Genomic DNA, 18,250 nt, shown 5'->3' with positions numbered 1-18,250 from the left:
CCGTGCAGGGGCTTCTGTCGTTTTGGAAAAAGGACCGACTAAGGAGGGGCACCGCCGGCGTCCACAGAGACCCTGCTTCCTATCCCACCCTCAATGCAGGGGCCTCCGGACGAAGGAAGTGACCCACTGGGAAGATCTGGGAGCTGGCCTGAGGGGTAGGGTGGAGACTTCACAGGCAGCCTCCCTCAAATGGTTGGGAAGGTGGTCTTGGGTTTGGAGGCTCTGTGTGATCGCAAAACTGTGCGAGGAGCCGAGAGAATTGGGGGAGGGGTCTTGGCCTCAGTACTATACACCCTCCTCAGCACCAGCTTACCCAGAGCCTCCCAACACGACCCCTCCCTCCCCGCTACGGCCCTCGACCCCCCACCCCCCGACACACCACCACACGCGCCATCCTACAGGGCTTGAACCTTGAAGGAGCTCCTGTGCTTGCACTTGCCAGAAACCGCCAGGGTTTGGGGATTACCCCCAAATAATTGTCAGAGAGAAGGGGGGACAGTAAATGGCAAAGAGCTCCAGGACTGGATGATCTTTGAGGGCCAGGAGGACTTGGAGGCCAAGAAGTCCAGGGATGGGGAAAGGGGTCCTCCCCACCAGTGGCCCACAGTAGGGGCCAGGGACTACTGAACTGAACCCTGAGGGCATGCTTGACCAAGCCAGAGTCCCAGAATCAAGGAATCCTGGTGGGATAGACATGTGGAAAGTGATTTGAAGCAGAAGGTGGAGCTGCTGAAAATCACAAGTCTCTCTGAGGAGCACAGAGAAATGCTGATGTATTAATTTCTATCATATATTCTAGGGAACAGTCACGCCCGAGGAAAATCTGACCACAGTCCTACTGCCAGCTCATGACGGAAAGGGAATGGCTTCGTTGCTCTAAGAGGAGTCCAGGGTAGTACCAGCTTCAAGTTCAGCTCAGATGTCATCAGAGCCCCCTCTCTGTCCTTAATGGCTTCACTGTCCCCTGGCAGTAAGCTTCCTCTGTGCCACCCAACAGCCCCAACACCCCAAAGGCAAGACCCGACCTCTCTCTCCAAAGGCAGGCCCAAAATCTGGGGTCACATTCTCATCCCTGAATCAGTCACAATGGTCAGGAGTATTCTGATTGGCCTGGCCAGGGGTCACTGCACATTTATGAGGGCGCTTCAACATCATTTGGGAGCTGAGTTCCCCAAAGAAGGGTTTGCTCCCCTGGATCAGCATTGCACATCCACCTGAAGGCCATTTCTGAGCTTTTCTGTTAAAGTCAGATACCTATCTGATTTAATTTTTTTTGCTTTCTGCTAGTCTTTTCTAGTACAAGTGATAGCAAACATAGTTGTTCTGTTGTGGTGGTGGTGATGGTAGTAGTGACTTTTAAACAAGGGAAGAAAAATTTTAACTTGAAAATGTTCTATTCACTGAGATAATTGCCCCCCTGAAGACGGAGAAAAGGCTCCCTACTGCCTCTGTATACCCAGGGACACCAGTGTTCCATGGGAACCTGTTTGATACTTTTTTTTTCCTAAATAAAAGAAGGATCAGGAATTCCCTGGTGGTCTAGTGGTTAGGATTCTGCACTTCCACTGCTGTGGCCGGGTTCAATCCCTGGTCAGGGAAATGACCCAACCAAAAGAAAAAAAAGATCATGTAGACTGTAATGCTACTCCACATTGGTGGGAGTGAGAACTGAACTAACTAGAGAGTGATTTTGAAGGAGCAATTGACAAGACGAAATGACTAATTAAACAAGAGCCAAAGGGATGAATGACCTCAAGGTAGAAGTGGAAAAAGCCAAAGTGGAAAAAACCCCAACATTTTGAAACAATTCCAAAATTCTTTTGTTTCATTCTCCAGAAATTTGAAGAAAAATAAATGTTTATCCACAAATTATTCCTGTTTTGCCCAGGCCTCAGCATTGCTAAATTGACTAGCCAAAATAATTTGGTTAAAAAACTTGCATCAGGGTCGACAAATTTTATGTCAAACTAATAAATGATTATAAATATGTTTAAAAAAAAAAAAGCTAACCAAATGAAGTGTGACTATATTTCCATTTTATCCTACCATTACTACTGTTTTTCCATACCAATAAACAGGTTTAATTTTTTTCCTTCATAGCTTCAAAATTTTAAGAAACTTTACATCTTTACTCTGAAATTTCATGCCTGGGTGAATGTACAAATAATAGCAAAATAAGGACAACAGGAGGAGGAAGGATGGTTTGATAACCAAAAATTCATGGAATTTTTTAACTAAAAAAACTATTTCTAGATAACTAATAGGAACCTACTGTATAACACAGAGAACTCTACTCAATACTCTGTAATGACCTATATGGGAATAGAATTTTAAAAAGAGTGGGTATATATATATATATATATATATATATATATATATATATATATATATGTAAAACCAATTCACTTTGCTACACAGCAGAAACTAACACAACATTGTAAGTCAACTATACTCCAATAAAAATTAAAAAAGAAAAAAAGCACTCGATTTCAACCTCTTTGTTTTATAGATAAAAAGGATCAGAGACACAAAGAGGCTGAACATTTGCCCGAGGGTGTTGCCCTGTATGCCTTCCCCACTAACTTTTCCTTTCTGTGCATCCAGCTTCCTTGCAGGAGCTGGGAGGAGCTGGAGGTCATTTGAAAGACAGCTGAAGTGGGGCGGCAGGCAGTGTCAGCCCTGAATAGTGAGCTCGAAGCAGAACCTTGGGCAGCTCCTTGACACGGGGGATCAGTGAGAATGAGAGCCATGGATAAGGAGGATGTGGGGTACACATAAAGGCTAAGGAGGGCAGTGATGACCAGCAGGGTGATAGGCCACCTGGACTCACCACTTGGAAGGACTCAGGTGGCTGGTGATGGGGTTCAAATGAAGTGGGGCCTGGGGGTAGATGAGGGTGGGGAAGTTTGGGGGCCAGCTCTGCTGGGAATGCAGATTCCTGGCCCCTCATAGGGATACCCTGGAGCAGGATGAGTGAAAGTAGGTCAGTGTTCAGTGGTGTCTGTCTGCCAGGGGTTTCTTTGCTGAGAAGCTGGGCTGTGGAACTGGAACCCAGGTCAGAAGGCATGAGGGCAGTGGGGCAGCTCTGGAACCTTCCTGCTCAATATCCGGCTGTCTAGCACTAGATTCTGACTCTGAGTATGGGGGGCACAGAGGGATATTGTCCTGAGCGGAGCAGATCCTTCTGGCCCTCCATAGGGCTCCTTGCCTTCCTGGCTGCCCTTATAGGAACCTGGATCTTCCCCTCAGTAGGGGTAGATGGCAACTGGGAGAAGGCTTCATGCTGTGATATTTGAGCACCAAAAGGTCTTCCTCTCACCTACCCAGGGGGCCTGGAGGTGTCCCCCAGGAAAGAGGCCAGTGGAGGCCCTGTTCCCTCCCTCAGCCCCCTCCAGCACCATTGGAGGGATAGTGTGGGAACATCATCTCTCCTCCCAGGAACAGCAAGGGGGTGGTACAGCCGCAGCTGGAGAAGGGCTGTTAAGCGGCTGGGAATGTTGGTCAAGGCTGCCTGCCCTGGGCAGCAAGGAGCCCCAAGAAGCTTGTGACTCCAGCGAAAGCCTAAGGCTGCAAGGTGCGGAAAGCCATGCTTGCCAAGGGTCCAAGGAAGGTGAGGGCAGTAGGAGAGGGCAGATTGGAAGTAGAAATACAGGGACTTGGACATCTGAAGAGTCCAGGTGACAGGAAGTAGGCAGAGGGAGTCAGGAGTATTCTGGCTGGAAAACCTGAGTGGGAGTGGAGGATGGCGGCTGAAGAGGTCATCTGGGCGGCTTCATGGCTTGAAAGCCTCCAGGAACTGTACATGGAGGTGTTGGTCATGTGTTCAATATGTCATGGATTTATTGAGCACCTACTACACCAGTGCTGCGCTGGTGAAAGACACCATAGCCTTGCTCTCAGGGAGATCCCAGTCTAGCCTGGGAGACAGCCCAGGCAGTAAAGTAAGAAGGCTGTGCTGCAGAGTTAGGGGACATGGGGATCCGTGATGGAAGAAAACAGGAACTACTTTAGATGGTGTGACCAGGGAAGGCCTCTCTGAGAGCTGAAGGATGAACTGAGCCACAATAAGAGCTGTGGACACACCTTCCAGTACTCAGACTCTCCAGGCCTGGAGGCAGGTGGGGGCCGGTTGTGTTGTAGGAACTGTTGGCAGCCACATGGCTGGAACAGTTCTCCCCTGGGAGCAGGAGGTCTGGGATGAGATGGGAAATAGGCAGGTGCCAGGTTGTACAGCACCCCCTACCCCACACCCCTACTCCCCTAGGCCACAGCAGGGAGTTTGCTTTTATTTTTTTCCTAAATGCCATAAGAAGCCATTGGAGGTGGAGAATGGATGATGGGTGGGGGCAAGTCGGAGGGCCAGATGATGGACCAGGCTGGGGATGCAAGTGGGCAGAACTGAGCTCTATTTTGAAGGTAAACCCAACAAAATTTACTCATGGATCAGATGTGAATGAGTCGGGGGGACTCCCAGGTCCAGAGCAGCCAGGTGGATGGTGGCGGATAGTGGACTCGGGAGCTCTATTTTGCCTGAATATCATCTGAATTCCCTATTAGCCATCCAGGTAGCGGGGAGGGTGTAAGTAGGCTATGTCATGTTGAAGTCAGGAGCTCAGTGACAGGTGTCATGAAATCTGGTGGCCAGCTGTGGCTGGTAGAGAGCCATGGATCCAGGGAAAGATCCAGGGCAGGCCAACACTCCTAGGTCCGAGGAGGTGAGAGAGAGAGAAGGAAATGTTGCAAGAAAAAAGGAGGGGTACTTCCCACATGGTCCAGTGGGTAAGACTCCGCTCCCCTAATGCAGGGGGCCCGGGTTTGTTCCCTGGTCGGGGGACTAGATCCCTCACGCATGCTGCACCAAAGACCTGGTGCAGCCAAAACAAATAAATATTTTTTTTAAAAAAGGAGGGATTGGTGGTGGTGGGTGCTGCTAGGGGGTGGGGGAGGGGCTGGCAGAAAGCTGAGGCAGGATGATCTTGAGAGCAGTTTCAGTGGAGTAGTGGGGACAAAAGATCGGTATGCATCGGTGGAAGAGAGGTAGGAGGGGCATGGATACAGAGAACTAGAGACGACTCTTTGGAGAAATTTGCTCTGAAGTGCAGCTGAGGAAATGGGTGGTACCTGGAGGGGGGAGTTCAAGGGAGTATTTTGGGTTTTGTTTTTTAATGAGACACTATAGAGTTACTTCTCCAGATTCTAAAATCTATAGGCATAGTGGCTAAAGGAGAAAACTCAGTTGAAAGTACTTCGGAAAGCTATTAAGCGCCTTGTGGAACCCATAATTCAAGGTTGTGTCCACAGCCCAGTAAAGTCTGAGACTTCAAGGATGGGAATGAGAGGGAATGTGTGTGTTTATGTCCAGGTCCCTAAACCCCCTGTGTAAGGACCCACTGGGGCATGGAGGGTGGGGGGGAAGATGGGGAGTGTGGGGGCAGGGAGACCTGGAGCACCTGTATTTGCCCTCAGCCTCTGGTCCACAGAGGGCTGGTGGTGGGTGGGAGGACTAAAGGAAACAGCTTCTCACTTTGCAGCAGGGGTATGAGGGTCAGGGGCTCTCTCCAGGACAATCAGGGGAATAGAAACCACAGGGGCAGAGTGCAGGAGGCTATAGTGGGGAAGGGGTCAGAAGGGGTTGGTGTCAGTTTCTGTGAGAGTCAGGTCCATAGACCACTGCGGGAGATCTTGTCTGTGGGCTCCTGTTTCCTCAGTGAGCTCAGTCGTAAGGGCCTCAGATGAGGGAGGAGGCTGCAGTAAGGGGATGAGAGGTGTCCCCTCCATTACAGGGTGGCTTCCAGGAACAGTTGGTTTGGAATGTCCAGGTGTTTGGGAGCTGCTGATGACATGGGGAGGCAGATGTAGAAGCCTAGGCATTCTGAGATGAGAGGGGCTGAGGGCAAAATGGGTGTCTTTTCAGGGGTCCAGCCCCTGCACCTCCCACATGGAACTTTGCTTCCTGGGCAATCAGCCTGCCTGTCTTCAGCTCCTCTTCAAATCTCCATCCCCCACCCCACTGTCTGGGGGAGTCTGTGCCATGGGCTGCGGGTCTACCTAAACGGTGACCTAGAGACGGTCCCTAGGCTGAGTTGAGGGGATACCCATGAATGGAGGTGACCCCATGTCTCCAACCAAGCTGTGCTCACCACAACCAGAGAAGCATGTGGCCAGCCCCGAGTCAGTCGTGGTCAGAGTCCCGCAGGTCTCTTCTGCAGCATCTTCTGCAGTAGCAGGGAGCAGGTTGCTCAGGGCCATCCTGACCCTCAGGCCTTCATCTGCCAAGGAGGGCACCCCATGAAGCTTTGCTCCTAATGCTCTCTTATCTCGCTGGGAGGCGAAACCAGGTCAGCCTCACCCGATCTATGCATGGGGCTGCCCCAACGCACCAGGAACCCTTGGGGGCCGCAGGGAAGCCCTCGCCGTAGAGGTGGGCTCACCCTGGGCTTGCTTCACCTGCCCTCTTCCATGCCTGGGGGACAGAGGCGGAGAACTCCTTTCCAGTAGGATGTCAGATGGGGGATTGCTGCTATTCCTCAGGCTGGCGGCCAGTGTGGAGGGGATGGGGGGTTAACACTTTGTTATGGGGAGAGTTCCTGGGTCAATCCGGTGCCTGAGGGCTGTGTGATCATTTGCTGAGAAGCCACCAAGGGTCAGACCAGGGGTTCACCGCATGGGCTGGATTTGCCTGGCCGCGCGCACCACCGCCTCCCTACACAAGGGAGCTCGCGCCCCACCCCGCACCCCTCCGCCCGAACACATACTGCTTGCAGAGGACCAGGCGCCGGAGAAGGCGCGTCCCCGGGCCGGGCTCCCTCGTGTCCGGGAAGGAAAACCGGGCGGCAGGGCCATCTTGAGAAGGAAAAAAGCCGCAAGCCAAGACCTTGACCCAAGAGAAGGCCGAGGGCGCAACGAGGCCGGGAGAGAAACCGCGAGGCGCGCTGCCAGTAAACCCGACGCCGCCGAGCCGGGAGGGCAGCGGGCTCCGCGGGGCAGGGCGTAGCCCAGAGAACGCGCGCCGGCCCGTGTAGTTAGTCGGGGCGCGCTTCCTGGAGGAGGACTAGGAGGATTTACCGCTCGAGCAGCCGGGATGAATGGAGGGGGCGGGGCCCAGGAGGGCGGGGCCCAGCAGAGGCCCCCTGCCGAGAGGAGGGGGTGAAGGGGCCCGGCCAAGAGCTTAAAGCCGACTGCAGGGAGGCCCTACCCAGACCCGCCTCACTGCCTCAACTCCGAGGGTCTCCGAGCTCACCGAGCTTCTTCCCAGAAACTTCGCAGCCCCGCTCAGCCCCTAACGCTCAGCGCGCGGGCCCGAAGAAGCCCAGTCTACGCGTTCTGGCTAAGTCGCCGCGGGCTCCCGGGAGTAGCCCGCCCGGGCTGAACAGGAGCGCGGGTGAGGGCGCGGGGCAGGCGGACGGGACCCCGCCCGGGCCGCGCTGGGGAGGACCGTTGGCGCGGCATTAGGACCCAGGCGCGGCACAGGCTTGTGTCACCGGCTCCAGCCGCCGGCCCGCCCTGGACGCCGAGGTTGCGGTCGTTCCCGCGGCACCTGGTGAGGAGCCAGGGCGTGCGCACTGGTGTGCAGCCGTCCCGCGGCTGATCACTGGGGCCATGGCCGCGGCCACCAGGCGCGTGTTCCATCTCCAGCCATGCGGTGGGTGCCTGCGGCTGGAAGGGCGTCCGGTCTCCGTCGCAGAGGCGTGCTAAGCTGGGACGCGGAGCCGTCGAGGCGCTGGGGGGAATGCGGACGCCGCCGGCCTGCACCGGCCCCCGGCGTGGTGGGCGAGAGGGTCGTGGGGGCTTCCCAACGGGGACGGGGGTGCCCGGGGTGAGTTCAGCCACGAGGGAGTGGGAGCCCGGGTGGGTACGCGGGTGGCTGGGGGAAGCCCAGGACGACTTCGTGGGCACTGCGCGCTTGACTTAACACCGTTTTGAAACTCTTAACAGTTTTTCAGCCTACGAGGTAGCTGGTGGAGGGGTGGGGGGCTTGCAAATGGCGGGGCGGAGTTTCGGGGTCCCTAGCACCTGGAGCGCCAGGGTCTTCGCAGCCGGGCGTGCAGCCACCTCGGAAAGCCTCACTTTACGTTCTACCCGACACCTTTCCCGCCCCTGGCGCAGCGCGGCAGCCTGCCCACTCTTAGGGATCCTTGGGCCTCTGACTGTCCCCTGCGCGGCCGCAGCAGTCTCTCCGTCGCCGCTCTGACGCCCGGGGTTTATACGGCCATCTATTTACGTGCACTTGAACCGCCCCGCATGGGAGTAGCATCCCCACCCTTCCATACCATCGTCATCCTCGTCCTTTGTCCATCCCTGCAGCCTCTGGTGCTAGCTTTACTGACCCCGCCCCTCCCTTCTATGCAGCCCGGGCTCCCGCCCCGGGAGTCCGTCCGCATCCTGCCCCCCGACCCCCAGGGTCTCCGAGTCTGGAGCCGCTTTCCTCTCGTGCACGCGGCCCTTCCTGTCGCTTCCTTCCTCACACAGCGAGGCACAAACAGTCCGGACCATCCATCCGGGGCCCGGCGCTGAAAGCGCGGACAGCTCTCTTCCTCCCCCACCACCCGCCCCCCACCCCGCGGCATCTCCCAAGAGGACCAACGGCTCCGCCTCGCAGGAGAAAGTGGGTGGTGCTGAGGGCAGGAGACCGTTGCCGGGTCGCCCCAGTGTGACCCCTGGCGCGTGCGGTTGGGGGCAACTGCACGTGTGATGGGTGTTGATGGCACCAGGGACCGACGTGAGAGTGAGAGCCGAAATGTGCTGGAAGAGCCCCAGCCCAGTTACTGGGCTTGGCAGCGAAGGCTTGAGAGAGGGAGGCCGGCTTCCACAGGGAAGGTGGCCAGACGGGTCTCCTCCCTCCAGACTCCTGCAACAAGCGAATCCTTCCTTCCTTCACCGGCTACTGTTAATTACTCCTGGAGAAAACATGCTGAAAACATCTCCCTGTCTGCCTCGGTCCTTTCCCACCTGGGCAGCCCCTAGCAGATGGGCTGAAGAATAACAGGCCTGGCTTCCTCTGGCTCCTCAAGGAGCCCCTGTCTTGTACTGTCCCCTGCTCCTTTTTCTCCCAGGGTCTCTGGGAAGGGTAAGAAAGACTCAGCAGGGTTTGTGTGTGGTGGGCAGCAGATGTGCCCTGAAGACTGTCCAGGGCTGGTGCATGGAGCTGGTGACAATTCTTTGGCTTGCCTTGCAGAAAACTCTTCTATCATGTCGCAGAATGGATACTTTGAGGATGCAGGTGAGTACATTTCAGATATGGGTGTGTGTATATAGAGAGCTCCTTGGTCAAAAGTCTCTAGGGGACCTAGTCCATCCACCTGGGTACTTATGGTCCTCTGCTGGTGCTGGGATGCCTTTGGATTCTACCCTCCGGAAGGTTGTGATGTGGTCAGAGGGGCAGCTGACACTGCCCTGGACTCTGGCAGATCTCTGGTGGTCCTGTGGTCCTGGGAGGGCAGGCTGCTCCCATCCTGCACTATGTGGACCATCTGATAGCCCATGGTTTTGCTGTTACAATGCTCTGGTTGTCTGACCAGCTTATAGGCTAAGTGTTGTGTGTGCCCACATTCCTCAGACCCCGCCCAGCCCTGTGAGGGAGGGGCTGCCATTGTCCCTCTAAAGAATTGTAACCTCTCTGCACCTCAGCTTTCCCTGCTTGCACCAGCCTAGCTCTCTCCCTCCCCTTATCTCTGGGCTGGCTCTGGGCTGCCTCTCCTGAGACCAGATTCGGGAGCTGGCCTCAGAGGGGTGTTTAGTGGGACAGTGCTTGGACACAGTGGTGATGTGCTCCTACCCAGGGTCCCCAGGGCATGGTGACTGCATGTGCCAGGCTGCTGGTGGGCAGGTTAGGTATGTGATTGGGCTGTAGGGTGGAGATAGGGCACACATGGCATCCCAGGAGCCTTGCAGGGAGCTGGTAGTGTCTGCTGGGTAGGTCCTAGATAGAGCCCAGGATAGGGGAGAAGAGGGACAGTGTGAGAGGCATGCCGGGGAATAGTGGGTGCTGGTGGGGGTGACAGAAGGGAGGTTGGGACAGTTTGGGGCTGGGGAACCAAGCATTCTAAGCAAAGCAGGTCTAGAATTGGGGAGGATGGTGTTTTTCATGGACGTGAGCTCCATGACAAATGGGGGAATGACATCTTTTGACTTAATAGTTCTTCTCTGGGCTCTGGGTGCAGTGCAGACCTGGAGTTAGGGGTCACCAGTCCATGATGGCCTTGACAGTGGAGGCCTAGTGCCTCCTACCCAGAAAGGGCCCAGGCTGAGCACAGGACATTGGGGGAACAGGGCCTGGGATGTGCAGAGGAAACCAGTGGGAGGGAGTGGAAGTGAGTCAGGGTGAGTCACTGCCTGGCAGGTGGAGGCATGCTGCTGACCCGTCCCTGTTCCTGCACAGGTGTTTTTCAGGCATTGGTGGGGTCTCAGCTACAAGGGCTCCTGGGTGAATCACAAGTGGTGGACCACAGGGGACCTACAGGACAGTGAGGAAGAGGTGTCAGCTGGGCCAAGAGTAAGGCAGGGAGGGCCCTAGGTGGACTTGCCAGAGAAGAAAGGGTCTGTCAAGCCTTGAAGAAGGCCCTCCAGGGAGGGAAGCCCTCAGCTTGGAGGACAGGAGCTGGCATGCCTGGGGTGCTGGCCGCCTGGCCTAAGGAGTGAGAGATTGAGGTGGGTGGTGTGGGACTTGGGCCTGAGGGGCCAGGGGTAGCAGGTCTGGCTCAGGCTGTCATCCCAGAGGCTGTGGGGAGCCCCAGCAGGACTCAGGGCAGATTGGAACTTTTTCATGTCATCAGGAAGGCTTCCTATAGGAGGGGGCCTGTGTTGGGGGTCAGTTGCAGGAACTGAGAGGCAGACCAAAAGAAAGGGGCAGCATGTTCTGTGCTCTGGAGTCCCAAGGTACCATAACATGCCCCTCGCCCACCATGGGTAGAGGCCTGAGATGAGGCCTCCTCTGGGGTCCTGTCACCTCCGTCTCTGGCTCTGTTTGTCTGGCTCTCTTGCTTCCTGGGCCTTGTCTGATGTTGGACTAAGGTCTCTCAGCCCTGATGCTTTGCCCCGCATGCCCTCCCTGTGCCAATGAGGTCCGGATACTGCAGGGCTCTGGCTTTCCTTGAGTCGTTTCTGGGGAGCCAGACAGGTCCAGGTCCCACAGCCTGGAGGTTCTGAGAAGGCAGGGGCCAGTCAGTCTTAACTACATCATTGTACCATGTGCCTGGCTCAGTGTCTGTGGAATGAACATGTTCTTTCTCTAGCTAAAGGATATGTGTGGCACAGAACAGTGCAGGGTTCCCACTGCTGGAGAATGTTGGAGAAAACCATTGGGTGGGGGGTGCCAGCTGGCTGCCATACTCAGGGAGCTGGGCCAGGACCAGATATTGGGCCTAGCTGAGGCTTCCTTCCTAGCCTGCTAGAGGCCTCCCTTACCACTCACCGAGATTGCACCAAGTGGGACAGCCCAGGGGCCCCCGCTCCTTTGGCTTGGAGCCCCTTTGTCCTGTGTGTAGCCAGGCCCTCTTGGGGGGGTTTCTCTTGGTGGTGGTTGGGGCTCCAGGCTACCTCAAGTGTGACGCGGATGATGCCTCTGAAACCCGTGAGGAGAGCCTGGGGGATGAGGCCTTCGACACGGTCAACTCCTCCATTGTGTCTGGCGAGAGCATCCGCTTCTTTGTCAACGTCAACCTCGAGGTGCAGCCCACCCAGTCCGGTATGGGGGTTGTAGCAGGGACGGGTCGGGGGAGGCACGCAGGGAACTGGGGACTGGGCAGATACGGCCCCGCTCCACCAAGAGAGACCTGAAGGGCTGGGGCCGCCCCCTGAGCCCTCCCGCTTTCCTCCAGCAGAGAGTGAATCGCCTGGAGGCTACGGTCTCCTACACACCTCCCGCAAGGTAAGTGGCCCATTGACCGGATGGGAGACATTTGGTCCTGGGCCACTAGCTGGGGGTGGAGGTGGTTGCTTCCCTGAGAGAGCTCACACTGATGCTGGATCTCATACTAGCCCAGGGCCCGGCTGCTGGGGCCAACCTCGCTGGTCTTCTCTCTGGGAAGCGGGTGTTGGGTCCTGGTGGGCAGGGTCAGCCGGGGACCACCACAGAGGAAGGACCCAGACAGCGACAGGTCCTTCTTATTTATGGACCTGTGTGGTTCGATGTGTGGGGTCCCCACAGTACCTGAAGTTAAAGAACTTTGAGGAAGAGATCCGGGCGCACCGGGACCTAGACGGCTTCTTGGCACGGGCCAGCATCATCCTGAACGAGACAGCCACCTCCCTGGATGATGTGCTACGGGCCATGCTGTGCCGCTTAGCCCAAGACTCCCACAACACTGAGCCCGACTGCAACTTGGACCTGCTCATGGCCATGCTTTTCACTGATGCCGGGGCCCCCATGGAGGGTAAAGGTAAGGGCTGTCCCTCTGCCTGGGCGGGAGGTCAGGGAGGTGGGGCCATCTGACCCTCCTGTTCCTTCCACTCTGTCAGCAGTTCACCTACTGTCAGATACAATCCAAGGGGTCACTGCTACAGTAACGGGGGTGCAATACCAGCAGTCGTGGCTCTGCATCATGTGAGTTGCCAGGCTGCCACAACTGGCCTCCCCACGTCACCTTGGAGCCAAGCATCCAGTCCCTGTGGAGGCTGGCTCGCTGTTTGCAGGGAGAGTGAGGAATCCATCCCATTTGGTCTTTTTTTTCCTCCCTAACAGAGGTCACTGGGGTCATAGTTGGGAGCTCGGGGAGGGGGGAGCCCCAGCTCCCAAGGGTGGCAACTGTGTGCTGTGTGCCCTCTCTGTCCCTGCCAGCTGTACCTCCAAGGCTCTGCTGAAGCGGCACGTGTGCATCAGCCGCCTGGTTCGCCCGCAGAACTGGGGGGAGAATTCCTGTGAGGTGCGGTTTGTCATCCTAGTGCTGGCCCCACCCAAGATGGTGAGGAGGGGTTTCGGGTGGCTGCTGTGTTTCCCAGGAAGGAGGGTTCCAGGTTACCCTGCTCTCTTCTTGGGGGCATCTCTCCCAGTGCTGGAGGCACCACAGTCCTGGCCTCTGAAGGCCACATTCTCACCCTCTCTGTTCATCTCTGCCCTACTGGGGTTTATCTGAAGCATACTTGGTAGGTCTTCATCAAGGCCTAATTTCCCCAGAAGTTGCCCAAAAGGTTCTATTTCTTTCCTGACTGAAAAGAGATACTTTTTTTTTTTTTTTTTTTTTTGCGGTACGCGGGCCTCTCACTGTTGTGGCCTCTCCCGTTGCGGAGCACAGGCTCCGGACGTGCAGGCTCAGCGGCCATGGCTCACGGGCCCAGCCGCTCCGTGGCATGTGGGATCTTCCCGGACCAGGGCACGAACCCGTGTCCCCTGCATCAGCAGGCAGACTCTCAACCACTGCGCCACCAGGGAAGCCCAAGAGATACTTTTTAAGATTATTACTATTCAAACATAGGGGCCTTTCTTTGGCCTGCCCAACCCTAACTCTATAGTTGGCTATAATTTGTTGACCAAAGATCCCCACTCCTTCCTGGGGCATTTACCCCCCGGCCAGGGGCATCTCGCGTTTGTGGGGGCTGAGACTTATACATATATTTGGGGAATCTTCTTTTATGGAAAAGGATTTTAAAGTCATTAATAGAAAATGGCTAGGGCCCCTCCCCAGGCCTGGGAAGGGCCTTAATGCTTAAGATTCCACTGGCTTCTTGATGATTCTGCCCCTGCCTCTGGTGTAGACTCAGAGCTTCGGATGGCCCCTCCCCAGGCTTTCTCTAAGCAAAGGGGTTGCTAACGGGATCGTCCCTCCCAGGGCTTTCATGGACATGCTGTGAATCTCTCCAGATGTTACTTTGCTGGGGAGAGAGGAAGGGCATTTAGGGCAGCGGGCAGCTCATGGGTCAGAGGAAGTGACAGCTGACAAGGTGGCCAGAACAGCTGGAAGGAATAGAATCCCTAGGATTGAGTGGCTAGACTGGTGCCTTGAGACACGCCAGCCATCCTGACACCTGGCTCCTCCTCGGGGGAACAAGCCTGTTCTAAAGCTACCAGAAAGCACAGTGTGCACGGTGCAGCCCCGGGACTGTAGCTTTGGGCAGCACGGGGTGGGGGTGGGGGTGCATGCTGCTCCCAGGGGACCTAGGATGGGGAGGTGAGACAGGCTGCTGTGGTGGAGGTTGAACATTGAGTTCATGGACGGGGCTGAGCTTGGCCAGGCAAGAGGCAGAAGGCTGGATGGGCCTGGAACACCTCTGAAAATCATAAACCAGCCGACCGTGCAAATGCCACCAGTGAAAAGTAGCTGGGTGAACATTTTTCTCCATCATCATGATTTCATTATCCACAATTACACAGATTTAATACCTGAGTTTATTAAAAAAAAATACTAGGTTGATGGTAGTTCTAGTGATCTGCTGACCTGGTGGAAATCGTGGCAGGGTCCACTATGCTTGAACTTTGGGGGACTACACCCAGGTCATGGGGAGAGCACCTGCCACGTGCTTGGGAATGTCTGTCCATGAATGGCCAGGCTGGGGTTGGGCACCCTTCGCTCTACAGTGGCTACAGATGTGATTCTCTTGCCCCATCCCCAGAAAAGCACCAAGACAGCGACGGAGGTGGGACGCACGTTTGCCACGATGTTCTTAGACATCACCTTCCGCCAAAAGCTCCTGAAGACCCGCACGGAGGAGGAATTCAAGGAGGCCCTGGTACATCAGAGACAGCTGCTCACCATAATGAGCCACTGTCCGAGCATCAGCACGAAGGACTACAGCATGAGCTCCATCTGCACCCACAGACCCCCGCAGGTGCAGGGCAGAGGTGGCCTGGGCGGGCAGCACAGGGCAGGGACACAGGGCTGATGGGTGCGTGTCCTCTTCCCAGCCCCTACGGCACAAGGACTTTCTCCCCATCGGGAGGGGCATCCGGGAGGACATCGCCCGCAGATTCCCTGTGTACCCGCTGGACTTCACTGATGGTAAGTGGCCCATGGCCCTCCTGGAGCTCGGCCTGTAGCTCAGGCCCCAGGCCTGTCCTGTGTCCCCAACACACCCTCTGCCCTGTCTCCCATTCCTAGGCATTATCGGGAAAAACAAAGCTGTGGGCAAATACATCACCACCACCCTGTTCCTCTACTTTGCCTGCCTCCTGCCCACGATCGCTTTTGGGTCCCTCAACGATGAGAACACGAACGGGGCCATTGGTGAGGGGTTGGAGCCTGGTGGGGCATGCCGGATGGAGCCCAGGGCCACGGTTCCCCCCTGACCGCCCCACTTCCTCAGATGTACAGAAGACCATAGCTGGGCAGAGCATTGGAGGCCTCTTGTATGCACTCTTCTCCGGGCAGCCGCTGGTGGTGCTGCTGACGACTGCACCCCTGGCCCTCTACATCCACGGTGCAGTGGGGGCGGCAGCGGGGAGATGCTTCCTGAGGTCCCTGGTCCCAGCCTGGCCCTGACTGCTCACTCCTGTTCCGCCGCCTTTAGTGATCCGTGGCATCTGTGATGACTACAATCTGGACTTCAGTACCTTCTATGCATGGACAGGCCTGTGGAACAGTTTCTTCCTCGCGCTTTATGCCCTCTTCAACCTCAGCCTGGTCATGAGTCTCTTCAAGAGGTGACAGGGCCTTCCCTAAGCTTCTGGGACTCACAAGCAGGAGGGGGACCAAGGCCAGGGGCCTGGGTCAGCTTCCATGCCAGCCTCTGAGGCCCTGTTAACCCTAGAGCAGATGGGGTGCCCCCACCATATCACTGCTCCAAGGGGAAAGCCTAGGACCCTGGTCCTCTTCATGGCAGGAGGTAGGGGGCCATGCTGAGGCTCGGGGAAGCCTCCCCGCTACTAACAACTCACCCCGTCTTATGAGGCATATCCCCTGCTGGCAGGTCAACGGAGGAGATCATTGCTTTGTTCATTTCCATCACATTCGTGCTGGATGCTGTCAAGGGCATGGTCAAAAGTGAGTGTATTGCCGGCGGCCACCTGCTGTAGGGGAAGCTGAGTTGAGATGGGGGGCTATGGACTGTGCCCAGAGCAACCAAGAAGCATGTAAGCGCTAAGGTTGCTTCCATGGCCCAGGGTGCTCTGGGAGCCATGACTGGCAAAGAGCAGCAGGCCCACGTGCTAGAGGGTGACAGAGCTGCCCTAGGCAGGATCAGAGGCCCTGGGCCAAGCAGGATTTGCTGTCAGAAATGGACAAGGGCAGGGTGTGGGGTGGTGGGTAGACAGGCAGGTCAAGGGGTCCTGGCTGACAGAAGGCCAGCTCTCTCCCCTCCTCCCCCCAGAATCCCTTCCTCCCCTCGGGGCTCCTTCACCCCCACATCCAGGAGGAAGCTGCTGGGCCCCAGGCTCCCAGAGCCCAGATGGCTGAGTCCTGTTGGCCTGTGTCCACAGTCTTCCAGAAGTACTACTGTGGCCACAACCACGGGAACTACTATGAAGATAGGTCTTCCCCGGTGAGCCTGCTGGGCCTCAGCCCCAGCCTCAACAGCAGCCTCCACGCTGCCCTCAACACCAGCCTCCTGGCCGGCCCACCAGAGCTGACTTCAGTGGGCAGCCAGGGCCCCGAGGCCCTGGCCCGGGACACAGCTGTGCTCAGCCTCCTCATCATGTTGGGGACACTCTGGCTGGGCTACACCCTCTACCAGTTCAAGAAGAGGTGAGGGGTGCCCATTCAGGGTGAGGGAAAGGGAGCACAAGCTGCAGGCCACGCTGACACCCACCTGCCTCCTAGCCCCTACCTGCACCCCTACATGCGTGAGATCCTGTCAGACTGTGCCTTGCCCATCTCAGTGCTTACCTTCTCCCTCATCTCTTCCTACGGCTTCCAGGAGATTAAGAGTGAGTTGGGACTAGGCGTGGGGTGTGGTGGGGTGTGGTGGGTTGCTCTGTGGGGGAGGAAGGCTTGAGCAGGGGCCTGTACCTGGCTGCAGTGAGCAAGTTCCGCTACAACCCAAGCAAGAGCCTGTTCGAGATGGCCGAGATGCACTCACTATCCCTGGTGGCCGTCAGCGGCGCCATGGGCCTCGGCTTCCTCCTCTCCATGCTCTTCTTCATCGAGCAGAACCTGGTGGCTGCCTTGGCTAATGCCCCGGAGAACAGGTTCGCAGGGCTGGGGAGGGAGGGGTAAGCGTGTGTCCAGCCCTCCAGGGGCCATGGGGCTTTGTCCACATGTGACCCTGCCTGCTGCAGGCTGGTAAAGGGCACTGCCTACCACTGGGACCTCCTGCTCATCGCCATCATCAACACCGGGCTGTCTCTGTTTGGGCTGCCCTGGATCCACGCTGCCTACCCCCACTCCCCGTTGCACGTGCGGGCACTAGCTTTGGTGGAGGAGCGTGTGGAGAATGGGCACATTTACGAGACGTGAGTGTGAAAGTGGCCCCTTGAGACGTGAGGCCAGAGTCACGTGGACCCTGAGGTGGGGGGTAGCCCTGGGCCACATATGACCTAAGGAAGGATATGGTTCAGGGGATAAGGGCCCAGAAGTAACAGAGCCCAGGAAGCACATGTGACCTGGGATGGACACGGCCCTGCGGACCAGGCCAGAGGTGACCCAGTGCACTGGAACCTCGCAGGATTGTGAGTGTGAAGGAGACGCGGTTGACCTCCCTGGGCGCCAGCATCCTGGTGGGCTTCTCCCTCCTGCTGCTGCCCTTCCCGCTACAGTGGATCCCCAAGCCTGTGCTCTACGGCCTCTTTCTCTACATCGCGCTCACCTCCATCGACGGCAGCCAGCTGTTTGCACGCATGGTCCTGCTGCTCAAGGACCAAGTGAGTGTCTGGCCCTGAGAGTGAGGGGTGGGGGTGGGGGATATGGCTGCAGACCTGCCCACACCTGGTCCCTGCCACCCACAGACCTCGTACCCACCCACCCACTACATCCGGAGGGTGCCCCAGAGGAAGATCCACTACTTCACAGGCCTGCAGGTCCTGCAGCTGCTGCTGCTCTGTGCCTTTGGCATGAGCACCCTGCCCTACATGAAGATGATCTTTCCCCTCATCATGATCGCCATGATCCCCATCCGGTACGGGAGGGTGGCCAGCAGGCAGGAGGGACTCGGCTGGGCGGGAGACGGTGGGCTGGAGTGGCTACCCTCAGCCTGTTCCTCCCTGACCCAATGCTTATCCTCCTGCCTGTTCCCCCTCCCCTCAGCTACAACCTGCTGCCCCAAATCATTGAAGCCAAGTACCTGGACGCCATGGACGCTGAGCACTGAGGTCCTGACTACCAGGCCCTGGCCACACCCCATTCGCCCATCCCTCTGGGTCTTCCCAGGCTGGCTCTGTGGCTGTGTG

The 18,250-nt window shown here is 56.9% G+C and overlaps 1 protein-coding gene across 18 annotated transcripts; it reads left to right on the top strand.

The window, feature by feature from the left end:
• The first annotated feature begins 7,161 nt into the window (after positions 1 to 7,161).
• Positions 7,162 to 18,217, top strand: SLC4A11 (solute carrier family 4 member 11). Of its 18 annotated transcripts, XM_027078780.1 has the most exons (20): positions 7,567 to 7,642; positions 9,176 to 9,220; positions 11,531 to 11,683; positions 11,820 to 11,866; positions 12,146 to 12,377; positions 12,460 to 12,541; positions 12,776 to 12,899; positions 14,545 to 14,760; positions 14,837 to 14,930; positions 15,030 to 15,155; positions 15,235 to 15,348; positions 15,439 to 15,571; positions 15,838 to 15,911; positions 16,346 to 16,610; positions 16,686 to 16,792; positions 16,885 to 17,053; positions 17,144 to 17,317; positions 17,530 to 17,725; positions 17,810 to 17,979; positions 18,108 to 18,217. In XM_027078780.1, the coding sequence occupies exons 1-20, from the start codon at positions 7,600 to 7,602 to the stop codon at positions 18,169 to 18,171; spliced, it is 2,628 nt and encodes an 875-aa protein (XP_026934581.1). In that variant the 5' UTR covers positions 7,567 to 7,599; the 3' UTR covers positions 18,172 to 18,217. The 18 variants fall into 18 exon arrangements, with proteins under 18 accessions (XP_026934576.1, XP_026934584.1, XP_026934577.1 ...); XM_027078775.1 differs by lacking the exon at positions 7,567 to 7,642 and adding an exon at positions 7,162 to 7,381 and having other exon boundaries at positions 11,820 to 12,377; positions 12,457 to 12,541; XM_027078776.1 differs by lacking the exon at positions 7,567 to 7,642 and adding an exon at positions 7,390 to 7,540 and having other exon boundaries at positions 11,820 to 12,377; positions 12,457 to 12,541.
• The last annotated feature ends 33 nt before the right edge of the window (positions 18,218 to 18,250 follow it).

This window comes from Aethalodelphis obliquidens, unplaced genomic scaffold (genome assembly GCF_003676395.1).
Source record: "Aethalodelphis obliquidens isolate GAN/ISIS:26980383/991018 unplaced genomic scaffold, ASM367639v1 scaffold42, whole genome shotgun sequence".
NCBI lineage: Eukaryota > Metazoa > Chordata > Mammalia > Artiodactyla > Delphinidae > Aethalodelphis > Aethalodelphis obliquidens.
This window is presented reverse-complemented; position numbering and strand designations above follow the sequence as displayed.